Here is a 27,358-nt window from a genome sequence, read left to right on the forward strand (position 1 = left end):
TGTGTGTACTTGTTTATTGTTCACTGTTTACTCACCTCCTGCTCTGGGGGAGGAGCCCCAGGGTGACCACCAGCAGAGCCACCACCCCCACCCCCGTCACCAGAATCAGAACCAGCAGCTTACCTGAACAGGTGACACACAAGGAACACATATTTACAGATACAAAACTAATTTGAGCCTCATTTATAGCTCTTTGTGTCCATGGAGAAGTGTCCATTTATTGAATTTATTTAGAAGACAGTTGAGAACATTTCACGAGTTCCAATGAAATATACTTGCAGTTACTGGGAGTAGTAAACATTTGCAATAAGGGAACAGTATACATTGAAACCCTCCACTTCTCATTGTCCTCATGGTAGTAGCGATGTAGTGTATTTCTAACTGTGTGTTCATAAAGGGTTATAGAGTGGGGGTTATCTGAGGGGCGGAGGTGTGTTTATGAATGTTCACAGTTGTTTTAAAGGTCACCTATCATGCTATTTTCAGGCAAAGGTCTCAGAACAACATGTCTATGAAACATGTCTATGAAGTGTTTTGCTCCAAATACCAAACAGATCACCCATTCTAGCCATGCCTCATATCCCTCTATTTCACTTCCTGTTTCTAAAGTGCTGATTTGGGTATAAAGCTTTAAGTAAAGAGGAGGGGTCTGAGCTCATACGGGACCCGGCAGCTACTGTCTAAACTACATGCTGCCGTGATGAAACGCCATATCATGGATTATCAAGGATTCTCTCTGAAACAGTATGGAGCTCAAAGGCTTTCTCTCTTGCCGGTTATACCACAAGGTGAGTTCCTCTTTACTTCCTGCTTCTTCACACACATGCTCTCCAGTTCAGGTTAGCTCTGAGTGTTAGCGATGCTAATGTAAACACCGACCATATTACGTCCAAAACAGTCGGGCATTGTTTCTGATAGTAACTTTTCTGATTGGGCCGTGGGTCCACATTTCAGATATTAAGTTATATCGGATGCAAATCTGGATCAGCTCCGTTGTTCCCCCGTTTTTAGAGATTAGGGTACGGAGGAAAAGAGAAAGGGTTTTATTTTCTGACGCTGCGTGAGTTCCCCGACACACCGGGGAGACACCGGGGACACACCGGGGACACACCGGGGACACATGTTGATGTAGAGAAGACATTAAAAAGTGCATTTTGCATGATAGGTCCCTTTTAAGGTTTTTCTTTATGTGCATGAGAAATGTCCATTTAAAGAGATATCTGCATTTCCCTCAGTGAACTAAGCTGCCCCTCATCAACAGGAAGCGTACCTGCAGGCGGCCGGGCGGGGATGCTCATCATCAGCGGATCGCTCCACTCGCTCCACAGCCTGGCGTTATGTGACCGGCATCGAACCCGCACTACGAACTCCCCCACTGGCAGCCCGAGCAGCTCCACCTGGGGCTCCCTGAGGGGGTACTTCACCTGGGGAACATTATAACATATTCAGATTGAAGTGTTTTGCTCAAAATACCAAACAGATCATGCACTTTCAGAGAAACGCCGATTCTGGGTCCTTAGCTTGAAATAAGAAGAGGAGGGGGAGCTAATGCCTGCTCAGAATTACACGGAGATAAAGTTAAATTGTGCCGTGAATAAACGCCATCATGTTCCAAACCAAATCAAGGATTCTCTCTGAAACAGGATGGAGCTCAAACTCTTTCTCTCTCAGGTTTACCACAAGGTGACTTCCTTTTGATTTCCTGCTTCTTCACACAGACTCTCTCCAGTACAGGTTAGCTCTGAGTGTTAGCATGCTAATGTAAACACCGAGCATATTACGTCCAGAACACGTCTCATTGTTTCTGGCAGCAACGTTTCTGATTGGCCCGTGGGTGTAAAGCCCGCCCACATTTGAGTAATGTGGTCATGACGCAGCAAATCTGGATCAGCTCCATTGTTCCCCGTTTTTAGAGATGTGGGTACGGAGGAAAAGAGATTTCCTGACGCTTTGTGAGTCTCGGGGAACACATGTTGATGTAGAAAAGACATCAGAAAGTGCATGTTGCGTGATAGGAGGCCCTTAAAGGTGATTTCTGTGTGAGTGTACCTTCCACACGTCGGGCTCGCTGACCCGGCGGTACTGCAGCTCGTGCTCCAGAGTGATCCATCCGTACTTCAGGTGTGCCGGCACCGGGTAGATCCAGGACAGCAGGGCGTTGTGACCCATCTCATCCCCCCCCGCCTCCTCCAGCACGAAGGACAGGTTCACGGGAGCCTCCATCTGCACTGTGGGGGGGGGGGGGGGGGGAGAAGACAAGATAACATAACATAAGAGAAGACTGTTTTTATGTTTGGATCATTCATGCATGTCGATGTTAATCTTTAAACAGAGCATTACTCTGGATGTTATAATGAGCTAATGTCCTCCATTATTCATTATGACATCCTTCTGTTGGGTCATCTATTATTCATTCTATGCATGCTTTCGTTTATACATGATAAAGATGCCTGAATGTTATGTTACATTATTCATATGTATGTACAAGTATCATAAAAACATACAATTATAACTTTTAATTAAACATACTGCTTTGATTGCATTGTTTTTATTCCAATTTAAACTGTTAAAGTATGTTTTTTTAATATTTACTGGGAGTATTAGGGGTTTAAACAATCAGTCAATTAACCAATTAGTGTAACTGTAGAAATATATTCAACAAATAAAGATTATTGAGGTCATTTTTACAGAAAACTGTGAAATTATACTACTGGAGGAAGACCAGTACTGTTATTACATAAAGACACACACACACACACACACACACACACACACACACACACACACACACACACACACACACACACACACACACACACACACACACACACACACACACACACACACACACACACACACACACACACACACACACACACACACACACACACACACACACAGTCTAACACAGTGTTTTTCAAAGTGGGGGCCCCCAGGGGGCGCCAGGGGGGTCACGCAAAGTTTAAGGGAAAGGGGGATTTTATTTATTTAAAGTAACATTTTTTCTCTTTTTTTCCTTTTTAGATGTTATTAATAACTGCATATATATCAATCTATGTCTCCTTTGATGCCAATCTTTTAATATCTTTTGTTTTTAAATGCCCTTCAAGCCAATCAGGATTGAGCTGCCGCTATTGAGTGAAACTGAGTATCTTCTCAGCTTTTGGAGCTAGTGAATGTTTCGCTCTGTAGCTGGATGAGAGCACGGATGTAGCAAATGTCGCAGAATTGCTTGCATACATCAGATTTATTTCAGAAGACAACTTTCTTGAGGAAATATTATTTTGCAAAGCACTGGAAGGTAGGACCACAGGAAGAGACATTTCCCAAGTTTTAGATGAGTACATCATCTCAAATGGACTTGACTGGTCTCGTTGTGTGGGTGTTAATATTACTGTTGAATATTATATATAATATTAAAAAGGCATAAATAGCTTTCAAAAATGCAAAAAATATATGTTAATTGTTCATATTACTGTTCAAAATTATAAAATATTATAAAGACAGAAATCACTTTAAAAATATGTTTACTGTTTAATATTGTGTTAAGAATGTTTATAACATAAGACACAATGAATGTAATGAATGACAAACAAAAGATGAATACACGTTTTTTTTAGAAGAATAACTGATTATTAATTATTAATACAAATAAATATGAAGAAAATGTATTAAGTTGTATGATTAATTTGTCATATTTTCCATCATAATGTAATAAAAAAAAATGCCAACAGGGGGGTCCCCGCTATATGGGGGTCCTTGGCATGGCAAAGTTTGGGAACCCCTGGTCTAACACACACACACAGTAACAGAGTCTAACACATAGTCTAACTCGTGCACACACACACACACACACACACACACACACACACACACACACACACACACACACACACACACACACACACACACACACACACACACACACACACACACACACAGGAAGTGGAGGGACAGCGTCTGGATAATAACACACACTGAGTCCTTGATCAAATAAAAGACGTTCTGCTGGAGGATCAGAGCTGTTTGTCTGCTGTGCTTTTTGTGAAACCATAAATAACGGGATCCCTAAAATACAACGGAAACCGAGTTTAACTCTCAATTCTCCTGCCGTTTCACGACTGTGTTTAATCACATGTCACGGCCCTTTTATAGTTAGCTTTTCCTGTGTTGCCAAATGAGGTTAATAAATAAACTCAACTTATTAAACCATAAAAACACTGATCACATGTTCCTGAAAACAGCAGAGAAATACGAAGCGTGCAAACACAATTAATACGCCGTAAGATCTTATAGAGCTGACATTTTTAGACTGATTATACAATTTGTGTATCTATCTATATCTATAAGTGTTGGCATGATGTCATTAGGTGCCCTCCATAACCTTTTTAATGTGGATTTATTGAAACCTCTCCATGTAAACAGCGTGCAAATTAAAATATGTATTGCATTTCTAATCATGCAAGCGTTCGTCTCAGCTGATTCGTTCATGCCTTTAGAGTTGCGCAGAGAAGCTCAGAATGTAATGTTTTTGTACAGAAACTCGTTACTGTAAACTCATCTCAAATAATGTACTTTTTTTAACAGATTTCACCATGATAGAAAATCCGACAATTTATTTACTTCTTACAGTTTCTGGCTTTGATAAAGGGGGGGGGGGGGGGTTAAATGGGTTTTTACTGTGATATCTTGGTTCTAGTTACTTCATCACTTTATTTAAAAAAAGTTGTTGTATTATTGTTTAAATGTTTTATTCTACTTTATTTTTACCTTGTGTGAATCCAGTTTTAACTCTGGCCCTGTTGCTGCTATAAACGCCTGAATTTCCCCACGGAGATAAATTAAGTTCCTTCTTATCTTATATTTTTCTTGCGGCCACAATAGAGCGGTGCAGGAATGAGTCCTAAAACCCAGAAGTGAGTCAGCATTTCATCACTTCCTGTTCCCTCGTCTCAGAGCCAATGGGATCTCTCCATAGGATTTTGGAAAATAGCTGAAATAAGGTCTGTGGTTGAGACACATCGAAGAGACGGATCGCGTTTTGTTCTACGACATTAAATCATCAGCAGTGACCCCACTGGTGATTTCTGAAGAGTGGACGTGTCTGAGAAACGATGGTTGTTACCAAGTGGCTGAATAGGACTACAGAAGTCGTGGAGTCCGTTGTACGTCATTACGCCGAACACGTAAACACTCCTCTAAGTTAGTTTCTGTTCTGCTTGAAAGCAAGTCCCTGCCTCCTGCAGACTGTTCAAACAAACGCTTCAACTCGTTCCATCTAGAATCTGTGTGTTTGAATATGGATCTGAAGTCGGCGTGACGTTGAAGTCGTGCTGCTGGACTCGGCTGTAGTTCCTTTATAGCATCACGTTAGCATTTAGCTTCTGGACATTAGATTTATGATTCCAACATTATAAAAGTAGGGGAGACGTGTGGAGATTATCCGGATGAAGAAAACATTTATCAAACCGGTTAGTTTTCCACAGACCTTATTCTTTACATATTCCAAAGTCCTATGGAGCAATCCCGTTGCTTTTTGTCGAGGGAACCAGCAGCTTACTTCCGGGTCGAACTAAAGAAATACATCATCCCTGCAACGCTCTACTCCTCACCTATGTCGGCCACGTCCAGGCAGTGATTCTGGGAAGTGTAGTTCCCGTGTTTGGTGACGGCGGTGACGTTCAGGCAGTAAAACTTCCAGATGATGGTGTGTTTCTTGTCGAAGTGGCAGCTGTTAGGTCCGGAGCTCACGTAGTCCGGACACTCCTGCTGAGGCTCCTTGCTGCGAGACACCACGGTTTAGTTTGGGGACAAAAAGCTCTTTATTTACATCTCTGTTGGGAAAATAGTGAATGTCCTCCTCCAACATGAGAGTAACATGATAACAAAGGTATCAACTGTAGCTGTGAACATGACAGGATGTGTGATTACCTAGAAGAGCATCAGGACTGTTTGAGGCATATGATAGGTTTTTCCTTTTTTGGAAGTTTTTCCTTGCACGATGTGAGGGCCTAAGGACAGGGGGCCTAAGGACAGAGGGTCTAAGGACAGGGGGCCTAAGGACAGAGGGCCTAAGGACAGAGGGCCTAAGGACAGAGGGCCTAAGGACAGAGGGCCTAAGGACAGAGGGTCTAAGGACAGGGCCTAAGGACAGAGGGTCTAAGGACAGAGGACGTCGTATTGTCATTCTGATATTCTGTACAAACTGTGAAATCCACTGAGACAAATGTAACATTTACGATATTGGGCTATATGAATAAACATTGATTGATTGATTGAGTGTTCAGGAACTAGTTGATGCTCTGTATGTGATATATGTCATAAATACATGGATCCTGATATCGAAGCTCAAGCTGGTGACCAGTGATATTTTCCTAACAGTGTGGTAGTAGTAGTTGGAGTAGTAGTAGTAGTAATAGTAGGAGTAGTAGTAATAGTGGTAGTAGTATAAGTTTGAGTAGTAGTAGTAGCATGTGAAGGACACTGTTCAGGAACTAGTTGATACTCTGTATGGGACGAGTGAGAGTTTTCTAACAATCTCTCATTTCACCTTTCACATTGTCATTTCAATTTAGCGTGAGAAGCCATCAGAAATGATTTGTTTCGTGTCAAACTCGAGCTCTAACACTCCAGTTTTGTTGCTGATATGATGCAAATGTTCCCACTTATTTCCCATGTCGGTTAAATAATTAATCACAAATAATTTAAATATTTTGATTGGCTCCAGCTCTATAGGGATGCAAAGGCCACATCACTGCAGCATTAGAAGCTGAAATGAAAACATTAAATCAGTTTTTGATGGAAAAAACACACTTTTACTTTCTGCACATCTTATTGTAGTTAAATTACTGCGGCATGTTTATATTAAATCTAATCTGTTGGATGTAATGATCAGAAACAGACCTGCAGCCTTTAAGGTTGTTAACTGATCGTTATCACTTTAATTGCCTTTTATCCGCGGTTGTTTCTGACCTTTTCTTATCACCTGAATGCAGATTGCCGTCAGAAATCAAACGTGTCCTGATTTCTGCTCTGACGTGTTTGCACGGGGCGACGCCACGTGAGGCATTCAGGGGCAGAAATATCGACGTGTTAAATAGCTTCTCGCTGAGGTGGTGGAGCGTGAAATGGTTTAAAATCTATACGACCCAGAACCGTCAGTCTGTGCCGCTTTCCATATTACTACAGATCATTTAAGGTCATCTCTTTTTAATTTACAGCTAATTTAAGGTCTTTAAATATGAGAATGTGAAGCTAAGATGGTTTCATCTCCTCTAAAGTCAATCAGATCATTAAGTGACTTCTATCTTAAATAATGAGAGAGCTAGATGGTTCCAGGCTCTCAGATGTCAGGATTTTAAATGTTTTTCACATACTCTTTGGAGTATGTGAGGACGTAGGACACTTCCTCCGTCAGGTTCTCCAGCGGGCGCCACCAGCAGCTGAAGTCCTCCATGTTGGGCGAGCGGCAGAAGTAGATGTGAGGCCGAGACTTCACGCCCACTGAGGGAAAAAAGAGGAGAGTGAGACGCCCCGCAGAGAAGAACAGGTGTGTTCAGGTACATCAGTCAGGAAACCTGTCTTTTTAATTTAACAATGGACTGAACGGAAAGTGCTGAGGAGTGTCGTTGGGGTTTGTTTATGCAGTTTATCGCCAATGTTTCTTTGTTGCTGAATGAAAAATTCTATTAAAATTAAAATTACAAAAATAAAAGAATGGACTAAAAAAAGAAACTTTGATACAGGTGACCGATCCTCCTCCACGCCACACATCGAGCGGCGGCGGGACTTCCTGTCGGGGGGGATTAGTCCAGGAGGAAATGTGAGGCACACAGAGGCCGGCTGTGTTCAATGTAAGGAGCTCAAAACGCTTCTCAGAAAGAGAGAATAGTGCACTCCTGCAGAGCAAATTACTGCATCTGAAGGGGCGGGGGGGGGCACTTACACCGTGAGAGGCAGGGACACGTCACTAGGGCCTATAGAGGAACATCTATTAAAGAAAACACAGGAAAACTATCAAGAAAATGTCTGAGAAAATAAGAAAAAACAAAAAATATTGGTTGAAAATACAAAAAAAAGTCGAAGAAAAATACGACTTCATATTTTAAAGAAACATCCTTTATAGAGTAAGAAAAACTACAACATACGGAAGACGGATAACAGAAGAATTCAAGAATACTGTACAAATATTTAGAGGAGAAAATGAAATTCAATAAATATAAAAATATATATATTAAAAAATACGTAAAAAAACGCCATTATTTTTAGATTATTCGTGTATTTTCGTTCGTCTGCTTTGGTGCATAACTTAAATATATCAAGGACAAATGACATAAATTAAGAAGCATGAATATAGATACAATAAAGACAGCAAGATATGAAGGAAAATACTGTACAACAAGTGAAAAATAAATACAAAAATCCTATAAAATACTAAAATAAATACTAAATAAAAAAGCCCAGAGGTTCCATTAATATAGAATATGTATTAAATGAGTGAAAAAAAATATTCTTGTATGTTTGCATTTTTGAAAAACCCAGATCTGCGTGTAACAATGTGCACCACGGACTCACCGGAGCTGTTTGGGTTTTTATGAGCGACTCCTTGAGCCGAGACCCGGCCGTCAAAGACCGCAGGAAGCAGAAAGAGGAGCAGCCTCAGCATCCTACACACACACACACACACACACACACACACACACACACACACACACACACACACACACACACACACACACACACACACACACACACACACACACACACACACACACACACACACACACACACACACACACACACACACACACACACACACGTCAGTAGACAGACTGTATCTTGCAGAGGAAACATTGCAAAAACTTCTACAAATCCATTCTCAAAAGACTAATATGAGCACATGACAGAATAACAAGATGTCGCCGTGTGAGAGCAGCGGTGTGCAGAGAAGGCTTTAAACATCAGTGCGGTTTAGGTGTTTTTATAATAATAATACATTGGACGCTTTACATAAAATCCGAAACAGTAACAGAAAACATAAACAGTCGTTCTAATCCAAGTGAAAGTAAAGTGTGCTTCACTTTTGTTTCCGTGCTTCATGTCTCACTCCCATGATGCATTAGTGTGTGTTTTGCAGGTGATATGAACACACACTAGTCTCCATGTGATAGAGACGATTTATTTGACGGCCATGTGATCGCCAGCAGCAGCAATGCTTCCTGCTGTCATGAGACACGTCACACCCTCACCCTCATCATCATCACCATCAAATCGCTCCTCTGCTGCACCAACAACGAGCTTCTCCCAAAGAGAGCATGCATTCCTTCAATTACACCCCCCCCCCCCCCCCCCCCCCCCCCCCGCCATTATCATCAAAGCAGTGGAGAGTTATTAAAGGCCTCATGCCTGTTGATTTGTGAGCAGCAGCAGCAGCAGCAGTGAAAAAGTCCCTAAAATCTGCAGTTCTGAAAAGGAAATACGAACGCCAATTATCACATTGTCCAATTCTGGAACACGAGGCGTGATTAAAAACATATGAAAGCATTTAGACACGGGCATGTTGGATCCACGGTGAGGAAGAGGAGGGGGCTAAAGCTGATTACTATAATGAGATCAGAGCAGTCACACGGACTGAGCATGTGCGGTATGTTTGTTTATTAAGGATCCCCAGTAGCTTTTGCTCTCGACTAAAGCTACTCTTCCTGGGGTCCGACACTTAAAACAATACAATAATAATACACTCTAAAAACGAATTCAGGCGACCTTTCAACTCCACTTCATTAAATGCATGGTTGCAAGATAAAAATGTGAGTTAATTGATTTAGATAAACATTTTAAGTTGCAAACATTAATTTATAAGTTGTGTTGACGTAATAATGTTGGTAATTACATCAACTTAATATTGTGTGTAATTTGAACTCTGATTTCTGCGTTAATTGACTTAAAAACTAAATTCAAGCTGTAGTAAGTAATCCAATTGGCTTGATCACTTCATTGTTCTACACCTTGAGTTAAGGATTTCAAGTCCACTCCCACTGAACATGGCTGGACAAGCTCCGACTGTTAAGACAAATAGAAATATACAAAGGACATTTTAAGGTGAGTCATCTTTTGTCATTCAAATACAGAAGATAGCCTTGTAGTTGCACTGTATAGGCAAATTGCTGTTTGACCAAAATGAGCATCCTTTGAACTGTGAGTAGTTCTGTGAGAGGGTACAAAGCAGTAGAGGGTACTGTGAGAGTACAAATACTTTGGTTACTTTGTGATATCGCTTTTTATTCAGAATGAATCTCGTGAAGCAGATCAAGGACATGCTTCTTGAGGTAGGATCGTTATTTAGAGTTGTCATTGAAATGCAAGTTGTTGCAATGTCACCCATTCAGAATATATTCATGTAGGTCATATCTCTTTTTTTCCTTTTTCAAAAATAGCAAAATACAATTGAAGTACGCAGAGAACTATAGCCATCCGCTGCCTTGTCGTGTACCTTGGAGAAAAGGAAGAGGACCTTTTCAAGGAGTTTAGCGACGTAATTAAAAATCTTGAAATAAAATATAATCCATGCACAGGACAAAAGCACTGCTCTCTGTCAGTCACATTTTGAAGCATATTGCACTTTTGGACACACCCCAATCAATAATATCTTAGCAACGTTCAGCATGGATAGGTGTTGACAGCAATGGCATGGGAAAAGGATTGTGTAACATTTGAAAAGTGTCTTCTGCTCTTCACTTAACCAGCTCACATATTGTATGGAACCTGCTAAAAAGATGAGAAGGTACACTAACACTTTAGCACGGTTGTGATTGACAAATCTGTCCACATGCATTTAAACACTAGGCGAAGCACTCAAAAGCACCTCTTTGTGTCTTCAGGACCACATTGCCATGACGACACACACATGCAGACTCAATAGGTGAAAACAATACCAGCGTTGCTTTAGCAGCTGGTAATAATGGCTCTGAATTAGCTAAGAGTGACAGTTTCAAAAATATGCATTTACCTAACGCATTATCTCTAATGCGCTAACCTATTATTCAATGTGCTTCAAAAGGACATGAATATCACCTTCCTCAGTGACCGGTCCACCACAGGATCTGACCATACCATGGCAACCATCGTGGTCGAGGGAAACAAAAGAATGAGCAAGCATTCTGCGTTAAATGTGCTCATTTTAAACAATGACTGTCGGCAGTGTAAACATCTTTGTTACATCTTTTGTAAAATGTATGTGTGTGATCTGCAGGTTGGGGCCATTGAGAGTTTGTTTCTGTAGTTTTACAAAAACTTTACAGATTTTACATATTTGGCACTGGTTTTAAATATGCAAAGGCCTCTAAGTTCGTTGTGATGGCAGCATGTACTTGCTGTGTCCCCATTCCCATGGTAATATGGCTAATGTGTTTATTTATTATTTGTGGGGCAATTTCAATTTGTGTTATTTATCTTTTTTTTCAAGATTTAAATGAAGCTCAGCGCAAGTTCTTTCAGGAAGACTGGATGTTTATACATTCACTCCACAGCTGCATATAATCAGCTCATCACAGGCGTTCTCTTTAACCTATTACATTTCACCTCATTCTCCAGCAGCCAATCAACGTGCTGCAGCCAAACTATAAAATGGTTCTCCTCTCTCCTGCAGCCAGCTGTGATTCCAGGTGTTCATGCACCTCATCATATGGCATGTGTCAATAAATGTTCAAACTAAAGGAATTCTCTCCTGACTGAAACATCATGTGTTGAAATAAACAACTGCAGTTAAAAATAAAAAAGTGAATTGCCTAATATTTGTGTTGTGGAGTCAATTAATTTCTTTCTTTAAAGGCAAAAACATGAAAAAGCTAAGAAAAAAAAAATTCAATACAATATATTTGGAGCAACTTAATTTATAAATGGTTGTCAAGTTAAAAACGTGTGTTCACAATGATGGTAATTAAGTACATACAACTTAACATTCTTTTTAAATCATACGGTAAAACTAATCGGAACAACTTAATCTTTTGAGTAGTCAACTTCAAAACTTGTGTTTATGCTACCAATTATTAAGTAAGTGGTCATTAAAAACACCTCTGATTGTAGCCTTCTCCCTAACTCAAATAACTTTGTTGCTTTAAGACAATTTCATTAGAAGTTGTCTTAACTCAATAAACATCGATGCAAACTGTTGCGTTGATTTTCTTTGTTGAGCCAAGGCATTTGTTTTTAGAGTGTTCAGCAACATTTAGGACACAAGTCCTGACATCATTAACAACATTAACAACATCACCAATATCATCAACAACATGCGATCAATTCAATTAGGGTTCACAGCTCACAGGGTACATGGTCATTAGGAGATGGCTCTTCAATCTCTTATTGAAAGAGGCTCTGGACTCTAAGTCAGCGAGGTAGTTTGGCAATGAGTTCCATTCCTTTATAGCTCGATAAGACACAGAAGAGTTCAGAAGATGTGTCCTGGGTTTAGGGGCCAGCAGATGGCCTGATGCAGATTGGTCCTGGGTTTAGATGCCCGTAGATGGCCTGATGTAGCTTGTCTAGTCTTATGGTCATGCTCGTCTCTTGTGTAAACTATTTGATCATAAAAATACAGTGGTCTTTTGCTAAATTGGAAACGTTTTAGAAAAGTGATAACACGAGATTGCAGACGTTTCTCAACTGGAAGCCATGATAGGTTTCTATGCATAACTCCAATATGAGTGCGCTTCGAACAGTGGAGAGCGAGTCTGGCAGCCTGGTTTTGAGCTATTTGTAATTTCTGTAAATGTGTTTTTGTTGCTGATGACCATATGACCGGACAGTACTCAAGATGTGACAAAACCAGAGACTGGATGACTTGTTTCAAAGTGGTTGGTGTTACATACTTTGTACATGTTCTCGTCACAGCTATGCTCCTTCCCATTTTAGTTACGATACTTTCAATTTGCTTTGTCCACCCTAAACCAGAATCAAGAACGTCATATATATAAAGACGTCACTGTAAGGTTTTGTTTAAAAAGGCATCTTAAAGCTGAAACACAAACAGACTGAACAAATGATGCAGGATCATAAGAGCTGCTGCTGTTTGATATACAGTGCTGTGGCTGAGGGGGTCGTCTGTGAACAGGCTGTTGGTTCGATCCCAGCCCGGCCAACGGGGTGTGTGTGTGTGTGTGTGTGTGTGTGTGTGTGTGTGTGTGTGTGTGTGTGTGTGTGTGTGTGTGTGTGTGTGTGTGTGTGTGTGTGTGTGTGTGTGTGTGAGAGAGAGAGAGAGAGAGAGAGAGAGAGAGAGAGAGTGAGTGAGTGAGTGAGTGAGTGAGTGAGTGAGTGAGTGAGTGAGTGAGTGAGTGAGTGAGTGAGTGAGTGAGTGAGTGAGTGAGGGAGAGAGAGAGTGTGTGTGTGTGTGTGTGTGTGTGAGAGAGAGAGAGTGAGTGTGTGTGTGTGTGTGTGTGAGAGCTTCCAAGTGGTGCTGCTCTGCATGAATGAGGTGTGAATGACTCGTAAAGAGCTTTGAGTCCAAAACACCTGATAAGGAGATCTATAAGCACAGTCCGTTCTCTCTCAAAGAATAAAGACACACTTTGAGATGTAAGCGATATTAAAGCGGATCATGACTTATCAAATCAAGCATCTCGTGCAACACACACATGGTTCTGGTTTTATAACTTGAACCATTTCATCCGCTAGAAGAACCTCACGGAGGAACCCAACGACCCTCGCTCTTTCTCTGCAGAGCTTTTAATTTCCTGTCTGCTCTGAGATCCAGCATTTAAATATCCATCTGGTATCTGGAGGAGTCAGCAGGGCGGGGGGGGGGGCATCTGGAGGAGTCTGCGGGGCGGGGGGGGGGGGGCATCTGGAGGAGTCTGCATGGCGGGGCGGGGCGGGGGGCATCTGGAGGAGTCTGCAGGGCGGGGCGGGGGGCATCTGGAGGAGTCTGCGGGGCCGGGGGCATCTGGAGGAGCCTGCAGGGCGGGGCGGGGGGCATCTGGAGGAGTCTGCAGGGCGGGGGGCATCTGGAGGAGCCTGCAGGGCCGGGGGCATCTGGAGGAGCCTGCAGGGCGGGGCGGGGGGCATCTGGAGGAGTCTGCAGGGCGGGGGGCATCTGGAGGAGCCTGCAGGGCGGGGGGGGGGGGCATCTGGAGGAGTCTGCGGGGCCGGGGGCATCTGGAGGAGCCTGCAGGGCGGGGGGCATCTGGAGGAGCCTGCAGGGCGGGGCGGGGGGCATCGGGAGGAGTCTGCGGGGCGGGGGGCATCTGGAGGAGTCTGCAGGGCGGGGCGGGGGGCATCTGGAGGAGTCTGCAGGGCGGGGGGGGGCATCTGGAGGAGTCTGCAGGGCGGGGGGGGGGGCATCTGGAGGAGTCTGCAGGGCGGGGGGGGGGGGCATCTGGAGGAGTCAGCAGGGCGGGGCGGGGCGGGGGGCATCTGGAGGAGTCTGCTGGGCGGGGGGGGGCATCTGGAGGAGTCAGCAGGGCGGGGCGCGGCGGGGGGCATCTGGAGGAGTCTGCTGGGCGGGGGGGGGCATCTGGAGGAGTCTGCAGGGCGGGGCGGGGCGGGGGGCATCTGGAGGAGTCTGCAGGGCGGGGGGGGGGGCTTTGTGAGGAGGAACAGTCACGTTTCCTGAGGACACGACTATAGAAGGAGAAGCTTTCTGTAAATCTGCTCCATGGTATTGTTCAGGGGGGAAGGAGCAATTAAAGGGGCTGTACTCTGCTCTGATTGGGTGATTGGGAAGCTGCTTAGAGATGTCCCGCCCCTTAGCCACGTACGATGTGTTCTTCCTGATAATAACATACTGTTGCATTAACGTCTTTGAAAACTGTTCACAGACTTCCACTGAAGCAACACGTGCCCCTCTCCTCGTCCACAGCACACACAAAACAATAAAGCGCCCTGTTTAGCTTCTGTCAGAGTCATGAAGTCATACGGGAGCTTAGAGTATTTAAAGTCTGCTCCTAAGAGGGAAGCACGTCACAAACGACAGCAGACCCTCATCAACATTAACAATCCCTGCATGGATCCTACAGCAGATTAGAGACCAGGCTTTTGTCAGCTGACCTCTCCACTTCATGACATCTGCAAAAAAAGTATGAGAAAACGTTTTGATCCTCCCGTCAATAAACTGCAGGATGTTCTGGATCACGCCCTGAGGGAGAAGCAGCATCACATGCTTCTGTTTACGTGGTATTTTAAAACTACGACTAATGCTTCTCAATTCAATTCCTGCTTCTCTACCTCCGGTCAGGTGCTCTGCGTGTCTTCAGGGCGTTCTTCAAAGACACAAAGGGTTTATTGAAAGCTCCAAACCAACGTAAGAGCTCCACAAAGACACAAAACAACAAATACATTTAAGCTACATCCATATGAGCATTACTTTAGAATACCATTAAACAAGTGAACTGCAAATAGTTAGTTATAATACAGTATACAAACGAAGACACAAACCACATGTGTACAGTCAACACTAACCTTGAGCCTTGCTAACACTTTAATGTAAACGTTATCTTTTGTTATCGCCGTATTTATATGTTGATATCTCCGTTAATATCTGTACTTTATCTCCGTTCTTTTTTCTCCGTCAAGTTGTTGCTTTGGGAACAGTAGCTTCCTGCTAACAGCGCAAAGCATGTCTATGTAAAACAGGAAGTCAAGACATGTTTACGATGTAGCAAAAACATCTCCTTTTCAGGTTCAAAGAACACACATTGGGTTATTCACATAAACTATTCATATTACAAATGTTTTAACCAGGAAGGGAAGACGGACATGGATATGTCCCATGGGATTTGAAATATCGCAATATATCGTATCTTGGCTTGAGTATGGTGATAGTATGGTATCGTGGCTTACGTATGGTGATAGTATGGTATCGTGGCTTGAGTATGGAGATAGTATGGTATCGTGGCTTGAGTATGGAGATAGTATGGTATCGTGGCTTAAGTATGGAGATAGTATGGTATCGTGGCTTAAGTATGGAGATAGTATGGTATCGTGGCTTGAGTATGGTGATAGTATGGTATCGTGGCTTGAGTATGGAGATAGTATGGTATCGTGGCTTAAGTATGGTGATAGTATGGTATCGTGGCTTAAGTATAGAGATAGTATGGTATTGTGGCTTAAGTATGGAGATAGTATGGTATCGTGGCTTAAGTATGGAGATAGTATGGTATCGTGGCTTGAGTATGGTGATAGTATGGTATCGTGGCTTGAGTATGGAGATAGTATGGTATCGTGGCTTAAGTATGGAGATAGTATGGTATCGTGGCTTAAGTATGGTGATAGTATAGTATCGTGGCTTGAGTATGGAGATAGTATGGTATCGTGGCTTAAGTATGGAGATAGTATGGTATCGTGGCTTGAGTATGGAGATAGTATGGTATCGTGGCTTGAGTATGGAGATAGTATGGTATCGTGGCTTGAGTATGGAGATAGTATGGTATCGTGGCTTGAGTATGGAGATAGTATGGTATCGTGGCTTAAGTATGGAGATAGTATGGTATCGTGGCTTAAGTATGGAGATAGTATGGTATCGTGGCTTGAGTATGGTGATAGTATGGTATCGTGGCTTGAGTATGGAGATAGTATGGTATCGTGGCTTAAGTATGGTGATAGTATGGTATCGTGGCTTGAGTATGGAGATAGTATGGTATCGTGGCTTAAGTATAGAGATAGTATGGTATTGTGGCTTAAGTATGGTGATAGTATGGTATCGTGGCTTAAGTATGGAGATAGTATGGTATCGTGGCTTAAGTATGGAGATAGTATGGTATCGTGGCTTGAGTATGGTGATAGTATGGTATCGTGGCTTGAGTATGGAGATAGTATGGTATCGTGGCTTAAGTATGGTGATAGTATGGTATCGTGGCTTGAGTATGGAGATAGTATGGTATCGTGGCTTAAGTATAGAGATAGTATGGTATTGTGGCTTAAGTATGGTGATAGTATGGTATCGTGGCTTAGGTATAGAGAGTGTATGGTATCTTGGCTTAAGTATAGAGAGAGTATGGTATTGTGGCTTAAGTATGGAGATAGTATGGTATTGTGGCTTAAGTATGGAGATAGTATGGTATCGTGGCTTGAGTATGGAGATAGTATGGTATCGTGGCTTAAGTATGGAGATAGTATGGTATCGTGGCTTAGGTATAGAGAGTGTATGGTATCTTGGCTTAAGTATAGAGAGAGTATGGTATTGTGGCTTAAGTATGGAGATAGTATGGTATCGTGGCTTGAGTATGGAGATAGTTTGGTATCGTGGCTTAAGTATAGAGAGAGTATGGTATCGTGGCTTAAGTATAGAGAGAGTATGGTATTGTGGCTTAAGTATAGAGATAGTATGGTATCGTGGCTTAAGTATAGAGAGAGTATGGTATTGTGGCTTAAGTATAGAGAGAGTATGGTATCGTGGCTTAAGTATAGAGAGAGTATGGTATCGTGGCTTAAGTATAGAGAGAGTATGGTATTGTGGCTTAAGTATGGAGATAGTATGGTATCGTGGCTTGAGTATAGAGATAGTATGGTATCGTGGCTTGAGTATGGAGATAGTATGGTATCGTGGCTTGAGTATGGAGATAGTTTGGTATCGTGGCTTAAGTATAGAGAGAGTATGGTATCGTGGCTTAAGTATAGAGAGAGTATGGTATTGTGGCTTGAGTATGGAGATAGTATGGTATCGTGGCTTGAGTATGGAGATAGTTTGGTATCGTGGCTTAAGTATAGAGAGAGTATGGTATCGTGGCTTAAGTATGGAGATAGTATGGTATCGTGGCTTGAGTATGGAGATAGTATGGTATCGTGGCTTGAGTATGGAGATAGTTTGGTATCGTGGCTTAAGTATAGAGAGAGTATGGTATCGTGGCTTAAGTATAGAGAGAGTATGGTATTGTGGCTTAAGTATGGAGATAGTATGGTATCGTGGCTTGAGTATAGAGATAGTATGGTATCGTGGCTTAAGTATAGAGAGAGTATGGTATCGTGGCTTAAGTATAGAGAGAGTATGGTATTGTGGCTTAAGTATAGAGAGAGTATGGTATCGTGGCTTAAGTATAGAGAGAGTATGGTATTGTGGCTTAAGTATGGAGATAGTATGGTATCGTGGCTTAAGTATAGAGAGAGTATGGTATTGTGGCTTAAGTATGGAGAGAGTATGGTATCGTGGCTTAAGTATAGAGATAGTATGGTATCGTGGCTTGAGTATGGAGATAGTATGGTATCGTGGCTTAAGTATAGAGAGAGTATGGTATCGTGGCTTAAGTATAGAGAGAGTATGGTATTGTGGCTTAAGTATGGAGATAGTATGGTATCGTGGCTTGAGTATAGAGATAGTATGGTATCGTGGCTTAAGTATAGAGAGAGTATGGTATCGTGGCTTAAGTATAGAGAGAGTATGGTATTGTGGCTTAAGTATGGAGAGAGTATGGTATCGTGGCTTAAGTATAGAGATAGTATGGTATCGTGGCTTGAGTATGGAGATAGTATGGTATCGTGGCTTAAGTATAGAGAGAGTATGGTATCGTGGCTTAAGTATGGAGATAGTATGGTATCGTGGCTTGAGTATAGAGATAGTATGGTATCGTGGCTTAAGTATAGAGATAGTATGGTATCGTGGCTTGAGTATGGAGATAGTATGGTATCGTGGCTTGAGTATAGAGAGAGGATGGTATTGTGGCTTAAGTATGGAGATAGTATGGTATCGTGGCTTGAGTATAGAGAGAGGATGGTATTGTGGCTTAAGTATGGAGATAGTATCGTATCGTGGCTTGAGTATGGAGATAGTATGGTATCGTGGCTTGAGTATAGAGAGAGGATGGTATTGTGGCTTAAGTATGGAGATAGTATCGTATCGTGGCTTGAGTATGGAGATAGTATGGTATCGTGGCTTGAGTATAGAGAGAGGATGGTATTGTGGCTTAAGTATAGAGATAGTATGGTATCGTGGCTTGAGTATAGAGATAGTATGGTATCGTGGCTTGAGTATGGAGATAGTATGGTATCGTGGCTTGAGTATAGAGAGAGGATGGTATTGTGGCTTAAGTATGGAGATAGTATGGTATCGTGGCTTGAGTATGGAGATAGTATCGTATCGTGGCTTGAGTATGGAGATAGTATGGTATCGTGGGGAGCCTGGTGATTCCCAGCCCTACTAGCCGCCATATAAGAAGAGGATATTGCAGGAATAATGTAAACAGCTGGCTTCAGTGCTGATTCTGGGGTTCCTGTGTTTTATTGGACGCTCGCTCAGAGACACCGAGAGACAATTTGAGTCCAGGTTAAAGTCGTGCGAGCGTCATCACGTCTCAAAGTCCCCGAGCTGCAGCACGATGAGTCACAGCTGGGAGAGATAAGGGACCTTGAGGGGAGTTTTATTTATATAACTGTGTTATTATCTTTGTTTTTATGGCGTTTCTTTTATTGGAGCAACTATTTGCCCCCGAGGAAAACCCCTTGCGTAACAAAAGCCAAATCGTAATCTTTCACTAATCCTAACAGAGTACTTGTACTGCTTTTTTGTTCCTATGGTTGCAAATCACAACATGTTTTAAAAACAGTCGAGTAATCCTTGTTTTTGGGGGAGGGAACAGGGATTTCAGCCTCTGCAGACCATTGACATGCACTAAATAAACACACTACAGGAGAGGAGAGCCTCTTTCATTATTACGTCTATGTAAAGTTGTTTTTTAAGTGAACAAAATACACTTTAAGATATGCATTCTTGCATTTCTTCTAAAGGTTATTGACGTCAGGACAGTAAAAAAAGGGATCTTCCAGAATAAATTAAATAACTTGATTCACTTATGGTTTCTGAATGTGGTCATTGATCATGCAGGATTAGATCAACTGCGTACTTTCCCAAAAAACAATGTCTATCACATTAAATAACTTCCTAAAAACAGATTCAAACCGTGGATATTTTTGGATTTGATCACATGTACTACTTTATTTCCTCTGATCTGTTCTAATTTGTCAACAGGGCGGAGGCTATTTTAAGTTCTGATCCAGTTCTATGTTTCCGTCTACAGTTATTTAATTAGTTTAATTGCATTAAATCAAGTGGATTAAAAAACTCAAGCTCTTTAAATTATTTCCTTAAGCTTTACACTTCGAGGAAAACTGGTGAAGGAAATGTACCTCCAGCTTTTTAAGACGTGGAGATCTGTTCTTTTAATCAATTGTAGCTTAGCTTGTTGTAAAATCTAATCACAAATAGTGTTTATTCGTTAACGTTTTCTTTGCTTGTTTACCATGAAGCTTATTTACTGCACATATTAATAGACAAACAGCTCTTTGTGGAGCCAATAATGCAACGTTCAAGGTCGGACGCAGCTCCACCCTGCAGCGATATACTGTATATACAAATACATATAAATACATATACCGAACATGCTCAAGGCTAATGGGAAAGCATTCAAAGCCCCCTTAGCTCCAGAAACTGTGGAGGAGGATCTTCTGGAGATATGTAATGCTTTAATGCTTTCCTCACGTAGACAGTCATTCATTTCAAATACCTGCACTCTATTCTCCATTACAGAAGCAGCATCCCTCTCTGTCTGATCCCCACAGCCAATCACGACACAGCGTTTCACCTGTTGCCGTGACGACTGGCTCTGTCTTCGTTAAAGCCCGATCAATTATTCCCATGTATGACCCCCCCCCCCCCAACCCCCTGCTGTTCTCCTGACAGGTAGATCTATAGATCTCAGCAGGAGGTCTCTGCACCAATCAGCTGTGAGATACCCTCACTTCAATATCAATACTTTCATCAGAACACTTTATTATATTCCAGTAGAGAGAATAAAGTAGAAGTACCCAGGTCTTGTACTTGAGTAAAAGTAGAAGTACTCAGATCTTTACTTAAGTAAAAGTAGAAGTACTCAGATCTTGTACTTGAGTAAAAGTAGAAGTACTCAGATCTTGTTCTTGAGTAAAAGTAGAAGTACTCAGATCTTGTGCTGGAGTAAAAGTAGAAGTACTCAGATCTTGTTCTTGAGTAAAAGTAGAAGTTCTCAGATCTTGTGCTGGAGTAAAAGTAGAAGTATTCAGATCTTTACTTGAGTAAAAGTAGAAGTACTCAGATCTTTACTTGAGTAAAAGTAGAAGTACTCAGATCTTGTACTTGAGTAAAAGTAGAAGTACTCAGATCTTGTTCTTGAGTAAAAGTAGAAGTACTCAGATCTTGTTCTTGAGTAAAAGTAGAAGTACTCAGATCTTGTGCTGGAGTAAAAGTAGAAGTACTCAGATCTTTACTTGAGTAAAAGTAGAAGTACTCAGATCTTGTGCTGGAGTAAAAGTAGAAGTACTCAGATCTTTACTTGAGTAAAAGTAGAAGTACTCAGATCTTTATTTGAGTAAAAGTAGAAGTACTCAGATCTTGTTCTTGAGTAAAAGAAGAAGTACTCAGATCTTGTTCTTGAGTAAAAGTAGAAGTACCAGAGTGTAGGAATACTCTGTTACAGTAAAAGTCTAAAAGTAGTCATCGTGCATATGAATATTTCAGAATAATATTGTGTATGATGTGTTTTATAATGATTGATGTATTTAGTTACTTTACACCTCTGGTTTGCTATTGGAACAACAGGTTGTATCAGAGAGACGGTAAATCATTACTAAAATTATGAAACCTTCACCTTCTGACCTTAAATCCTGGATAGGGACAAGCTCTTGTTTATAAGATACAGACATTATCTGGAGAACATGATGCTCGTATACAAGATGGACGTCAACAACAACGTGATGTCGGAGCTCCGTCAAAACAAAGCCGTCTGACGCTCTGTTTGATTCTCAGATTTCTGGAGGAATTATACCGTTTTTGATGAACAGAAATATTGTTTTCTGGCATCACTTTAACATTTTACGAGGAAAATCTGCATTTGGTTAGAGGGCGGAGTAAACCCTGGGAGTTATATTTAAAGAGGCTCCACCAACACACTGATAACAACAGGAACACAGAGGCTCCTAGAAACTGAAGAAGTACAGTATCGTCAATGTTCTGTGTTTCCATCTAATTGCTCTTGATGACAGAAATGTCCTTGAATGAGCTAACGATGCTAAGATGCTTCCTGAACGTCAGACCTGATTATATTTATATATGTATTTCTGTACAAGACGTCTCCCTCACACACACTTCTGGACTTTGTGGCTCGATGCAGATGTGTTAAGTGTTATCTGCAGGATGTTCACCAGCATCCACACACACACACACACACACACACACACACACACACACACACACACACACACACACACACACACACACACACACACACACACACACACACACACACACACACACACACACACACACACACACACACACACACACACACACACACACACACACACACACACACACACACACACACACACACACACACACACACACACACACACACACACACACACACACACTGGCATCAACACAGCAGCCTTATATAACCCGGCTTGTTACTAATTAACAACAGCTTTCATATCATGTTCCTGCGTCTCGTTGATATGCAGGAGTAAGCCCAGCTCTGAGATAATACACACTTTCAAGGATTTTCAAAACCAAAAAAAATCGATCCTCTTAACGGTGCATTCACAGGCTCCTCGGAAAGTCAGATGTTCCTGTTTCACATGGTTCAGTGTGTTAAAGAGCGTACATGTTGAACAACAGGAAGATGTATTTATTGCTCAGAGCAACTAAACAACACGAAGCTGATTCCCCAAATGCAACACAAATGCGCTATCTTGTAAACAATAATGTGTAAATCCGCTTCCATAATTCATATGCTTGCACATTTTGTATATGTTCTTCCTCTGCTCATACCACACCCTGACACCACGTTTCATTCAAATCAAGAAAGTAGTTCTTCCGTAAACCTGCTCACAAATAATGTTTTTAAAGTGATTTAAAAGCCGCTGAAAGAGAAACGCTTGCCCTTTAAACACTGAATGATCTCTGCAGGAAAACAAGTCGTCGTGAATGAACATGATGAAAGGTCATATGTCACATGATGACCGTACAGGACTCAATGCATGTGCTAAAAAGGATTTCACGCTCCAGTGTTGAGCAGACAGGAAGTCCTATGTAACGCTGACAGTGTTAACAGAGCAGTACTGTGCAGAGAGAAAACCCTCGACGGCTGATTTCATACTCAGGATTCAGAAGTCATGAGAGTGACGTCAAGAAAGACCCTCAGATCATTCTGCAGCGGCATGACGACTCTCTCCATCAACCAGGAACAAAACAGTGAAAATGTACGGTTTAGTTTGTCAAACATTAGGATGATTGTCTTGTTTTGTCACTTTAATATTATAGAAAATAGAGAAAAGCGGCACATCTCCAGAGGCTGAGAACATCTTTTAATGATGCTTCTCCATTAAAAATGACCTTTTCTTTGCAGATTATTTAAATTGAATTTTGAAGCCATGAACCTGTCCGCAGATACGTTGCCAGCCAATCTAAACCTTCGTAGATGGAGAGTTTTAGGGCAGAGAGTAGAGCACATCTTCTCCTAAAATCTAGGCAAAATAGCCGGTTTAAAAGATTCAATAAAAAGGGAAACGTTTGGAAAGTCTCTCGTCAATAACGTCACAGAAAGATAGTCAGCGTTTTAGACGGAATACAGCTTAAAGTAAAAACACACGGGTCATTATTAAAGAAGCACATGGTGTTCTCTCTCCTGTAGTGTGTTCTTTAGGTTTTAGTGCACGTAAATGGTCTCCAGAGGCTAAAGCCCCTGTTCCCTCCCTAATAGAGCCGGCCAGCTGACCAATCAGAGCAGACTGAACATCAGGAGAGGACTCTTTAAAGTAGAGACACTACATACTGATATACACCTGAACATCAGCAGGAGAGCAATCTTTAAAGTAGAGACACTACATACTGATATACACCTGAACATCAGCAGGAGAGGACTCTTTAAAGTAGAGACACTACATACTGATATACACCTGAACATCAGCAGGAGAGGACTCTTTAAAGTAGAGACACTACATACTGATATACACCTGAACATCAGCAGGAGAGCAATCTTTAAAGTAGAGACACTACATACTGATATACACCTGAACATCAGCAGGAGAGGACTCTTTAAAGTAGAGACACTACATACTGATATACACCTGAACATCAGCAGGAGAGGACTCTTTAAAGTAGAGACACTACATACTGATATACACCTGAACCTCAGCAGGAGAGGACTCTTTAAAGTAGAGACACTACATACTGATATACACCTGAACATCAGCAGGAGAGGACTCTTTAAAGTAGAGACACTACATACTGATATACACCTGAACATCAGCAGGAGAGGACTCTTTAAAGTAGAGACACTACATACTGATATACACCTGAACATCAGCAGGAGAGGACTCTTTAAAGTAGAGACACTACATACTGATATACACCTGAACATCAGCAGGAGAGGACTCTTTAAAGTAGAGACACTACATACTGATATACACCTGAACATCAGCAGGAGAGGACTCTTTAAAGTAGAGACACTACAGACTGATATACACCTGAACATCAGCAGGAGAGGACTCTTTAAAGTAGAGACACTACATACTGATATACACCTGAACATCAGCAGGAGAGGACTCTTTAAAGTAGAGAAACTACATTCTGATATACACCTGAACATCAGCAGGGGAGGACTCTTTAAAGTAGAGACACTACATACTGATATACACCTGAACATCAGCAGGAGAGGACTCTTTAAAGTAGAGACACTACAGACTGATATACACCTGAACATCAGCAGGAGAGGACTCTTTAAAGTAGAGACACTACATACTGATATACACCTGAACATCAGCAGGAGAGGACTCTTTAAAGTAGAGACACTACATACTGATATACACCTGAACATCAGCAGGAGAGGACTCTTTAAAGTAGAGACACTACATACTGATATACACCTGAACATCAGCAGGAGAGGACTCTTTAAAGTAGAGAAACTACATTCTGATATACACCTGAACATCAGCAGGAGAGGACTCTTTAAAGTAGAGACACTACATAACGATATACACCTGAACATCAGCAGGAGAGGACTCTTTAAAGTAGAGACACTACATACTGATATACACCTGAACATCAGCAGGAGAGGACTCTTTAAAGTAGAGACACTACATACTGATATACACCTGAACATCAGCAGGAGAGGACTCTTTAAAGTAGAGACACTACATACTGATATACACCTGGACATCAGCAGGAGAGGACTCTTTAAAGTAGAGACACTACATACTGATATACACCTGAACATCAGCAGGAGAGGACTCTTTAAAGTAGAGACACTACATACTGATATACACCTGAACATCAGCAGGAGAGGACTCTTTAAAGTAGAGACACGAGATATGAACCTGAAAAGTGAGCAGGATATGTCCTCTTATATAAGATGTCATGCTTTTCGAGTGCTGGAATTCTAATGTGATTACTGTAGCTTCTGCTAAACCTGCAGGAAACTGCCCACTGGATTATAATTATTCTGCACGGCCTGACTTCAAACGACCAACTGAGCTTTGAAAATTAGACCTGGTGCTGCATTAAATCTACAAAGTCCAGCTAGATGTGCCCAACATGTACATTTCTGAGCCTGTTCCTCTGATAGCTTCAGATCCAGATAAACTATAGAGATAAGAAGCAGCAATGTGATAACAAGTAAGTTTATAACAGCTTCTGGCACACAACACATGGTCAAAGGAGATGTGACGCCGTTACAGGAGGCGAGATGATGGTGACAATCATGGATATTATCTGAGATTGAAAGGGTGCATGTGTATGAAAGTGATGCAGTATCTGGACAAAAAGACCCCACTCCATGCAGAACAACCCTCTTTATCTTCATCTACAGTTACAGATGTGAAGGAGGCACACAAAGCGTGTTATCATGTTCGAGGCGTGGTCTCTCGTCCCAGCTCTTATCTGGTTTAACACATGTTAAACGAGGACGAAGGGGGTTCAAAAAATGAAGAATAATCAAACAGATAACTCAATTATTTTTGTGATAATTGTGATTAAGTTTGGTGTAATTTTTTAACGATAACGTCAAGAAAAGTCTATTATTAAGATTCAATTTAGCTCTTTAACTTGTCAAATTTCAAAGTAAAAAGGAAGAAATGTTTAAGCTATATTTATTTATGAGATTAGAAATATTTAAATCACCACCAAAACTGATTATAGTTTGATTTGATACATTTTTCTTAATTTGTTATAGTACTTTTACTGTTTAGTACGAATATTTTAATCAGCATTAATCAGCTACAGTTCCCAGAATGCTTTGCTGACAAACGCTGGTTGTGGATACACATTAAAGCTAATATATGGAGTTTTTAAATGGTCAGTACGGAAGTATTTATAGTAGTTAAACTTTATTATGGCACTTAAGAGTTCATGCTTTACAGTTGACAGAACAGCTGATTATCAGATCAGATAAAAAATACAGTTTAACATATCTTTATGACGTCACTAAGTTCAACTATACCTTATTTTTGCATTTTTTTTTCTGTTTACATTTGTCAATATGCTTCAGCAATAGTCTACTTACAGTCAAGAAAAGCAGTTTAACTTGCCCTTTTTGTTGACAAACACACTTAATGAGTGGACTTAGTTAGTTGTATTAATAGAAACCTCATCTAGTTAAAGTTCCCAATGAGGATGTGCAACCTGTAATAATTTAAGAGATTACAATTATATATTGTTTTACTTTAAAAACACCTGAGGCAAGTTTTCGATTTTTCGATAAAACCACTTAATTAACCCTTTAAAAAACAGTTATAATCTGTGTATAGTCCAAAGCCGAGTCTGCATATCACATCTCGTCTTGGTTTTAATGAAGAGTCGTTTATATCATATACATTGGATTGTTATAGATCACCCTGCACTAGATGGACATTTCTCACCACTGAACCTGTCCGCAGACACAGTGACAGCCAATCAAAACCTTAATAGAGAGGGTTTTAAGGCAGAAAGTAGAGCGCAGCTTCTCCTAAAATCTAGGCAAAATAGCCGGTTTGAAAGATTCAATAAAAGGGAAAAGTTTGGAAAGTCTCTCGTCAATAACGCAACAGAAAGATAGTCAGCGTTTAAACAGAATACAACTTCATGTCGTTTTGTTAATTGAACTGAACTCATAAAAACACACACCTGTGCACAAGGGGTTACCTTTAAACTGAAATCCTTCTTACCTGGCGAGTCACGTGCAGCTTCTTCAGAGTCCCTTGCAGAAGAGAGATCCGGGACAAACACCGGGACAAATACCGGGAGATGGTGCCGGTATTCCGGGTCGCTGCCTGAGATGAGCCGCTGTTCGTGGTGCGTTCAATGTCTCTGTGTTTTTCTACCACCGCCCCCTCCTCCTCTGCAGATTTTCCTCCACCTGGTCCCGAGTATAGC

The 27,358-nt window shown here is 41.5% G+C and overlaps 1 protein-coding gene across 1 annotated transcript in view; it reads right to left on the reverse strand.

Annotated features, from left to right (window-relative positions):
- Window positions 1-27,346, reverse strand: part of crfa4 (cytokine receptor family, class I receptor 4) — a 33,094-nt gene extending 5,748 nt beyond the window's left edge. The window contains exons 1-7 of the mRNA XM_079670725.1: window positions 27,151-27,346; window positions 8,575-8,666; window positions 7,377-7,503; window positions 5,613-5,782; window positions 2,050-2,228; window positions 1,271-1,424; window positions 36-123 (exon numbers count right to left, since the gene is read on the reverse strand). Coding sequence (XP_079526851.1) covers window positions 36-123; window positions 1,271-1,424; window positions 2,050-2,228; window positions 5,613-5,782; window positions 7,377-7,503; window positions 8,575-8,665 — 809 coding nt within the window. The 5' untranslated portion in view covers window position 8,666; window positions 27,151-27,346. The remainder of the gene's footprint in view (window positions 1-35; window positions 124-1,270; window positions 1,425-2,049; window positions 2,229-5,612; window positions 5,783-7,376; window positions 7,504-8,574; window positions 8,667-27,150) is intronic.
- Window positions 27,347-27,358: the final 12 nt, after the last annotated feature.

The sequence above is a fragment of the Notothenia rossii genome (genome assembly GCF_949606895.1).
Source record: "Notothenia rossii genome assembly, chromosome: 3".
NCBI classification, from domain to species: Eukaryota; Metazoa; Chordata; class Actinopteri; order Perciformes; family Nototheniidae; genus Notothenia; species Notothenia rossii.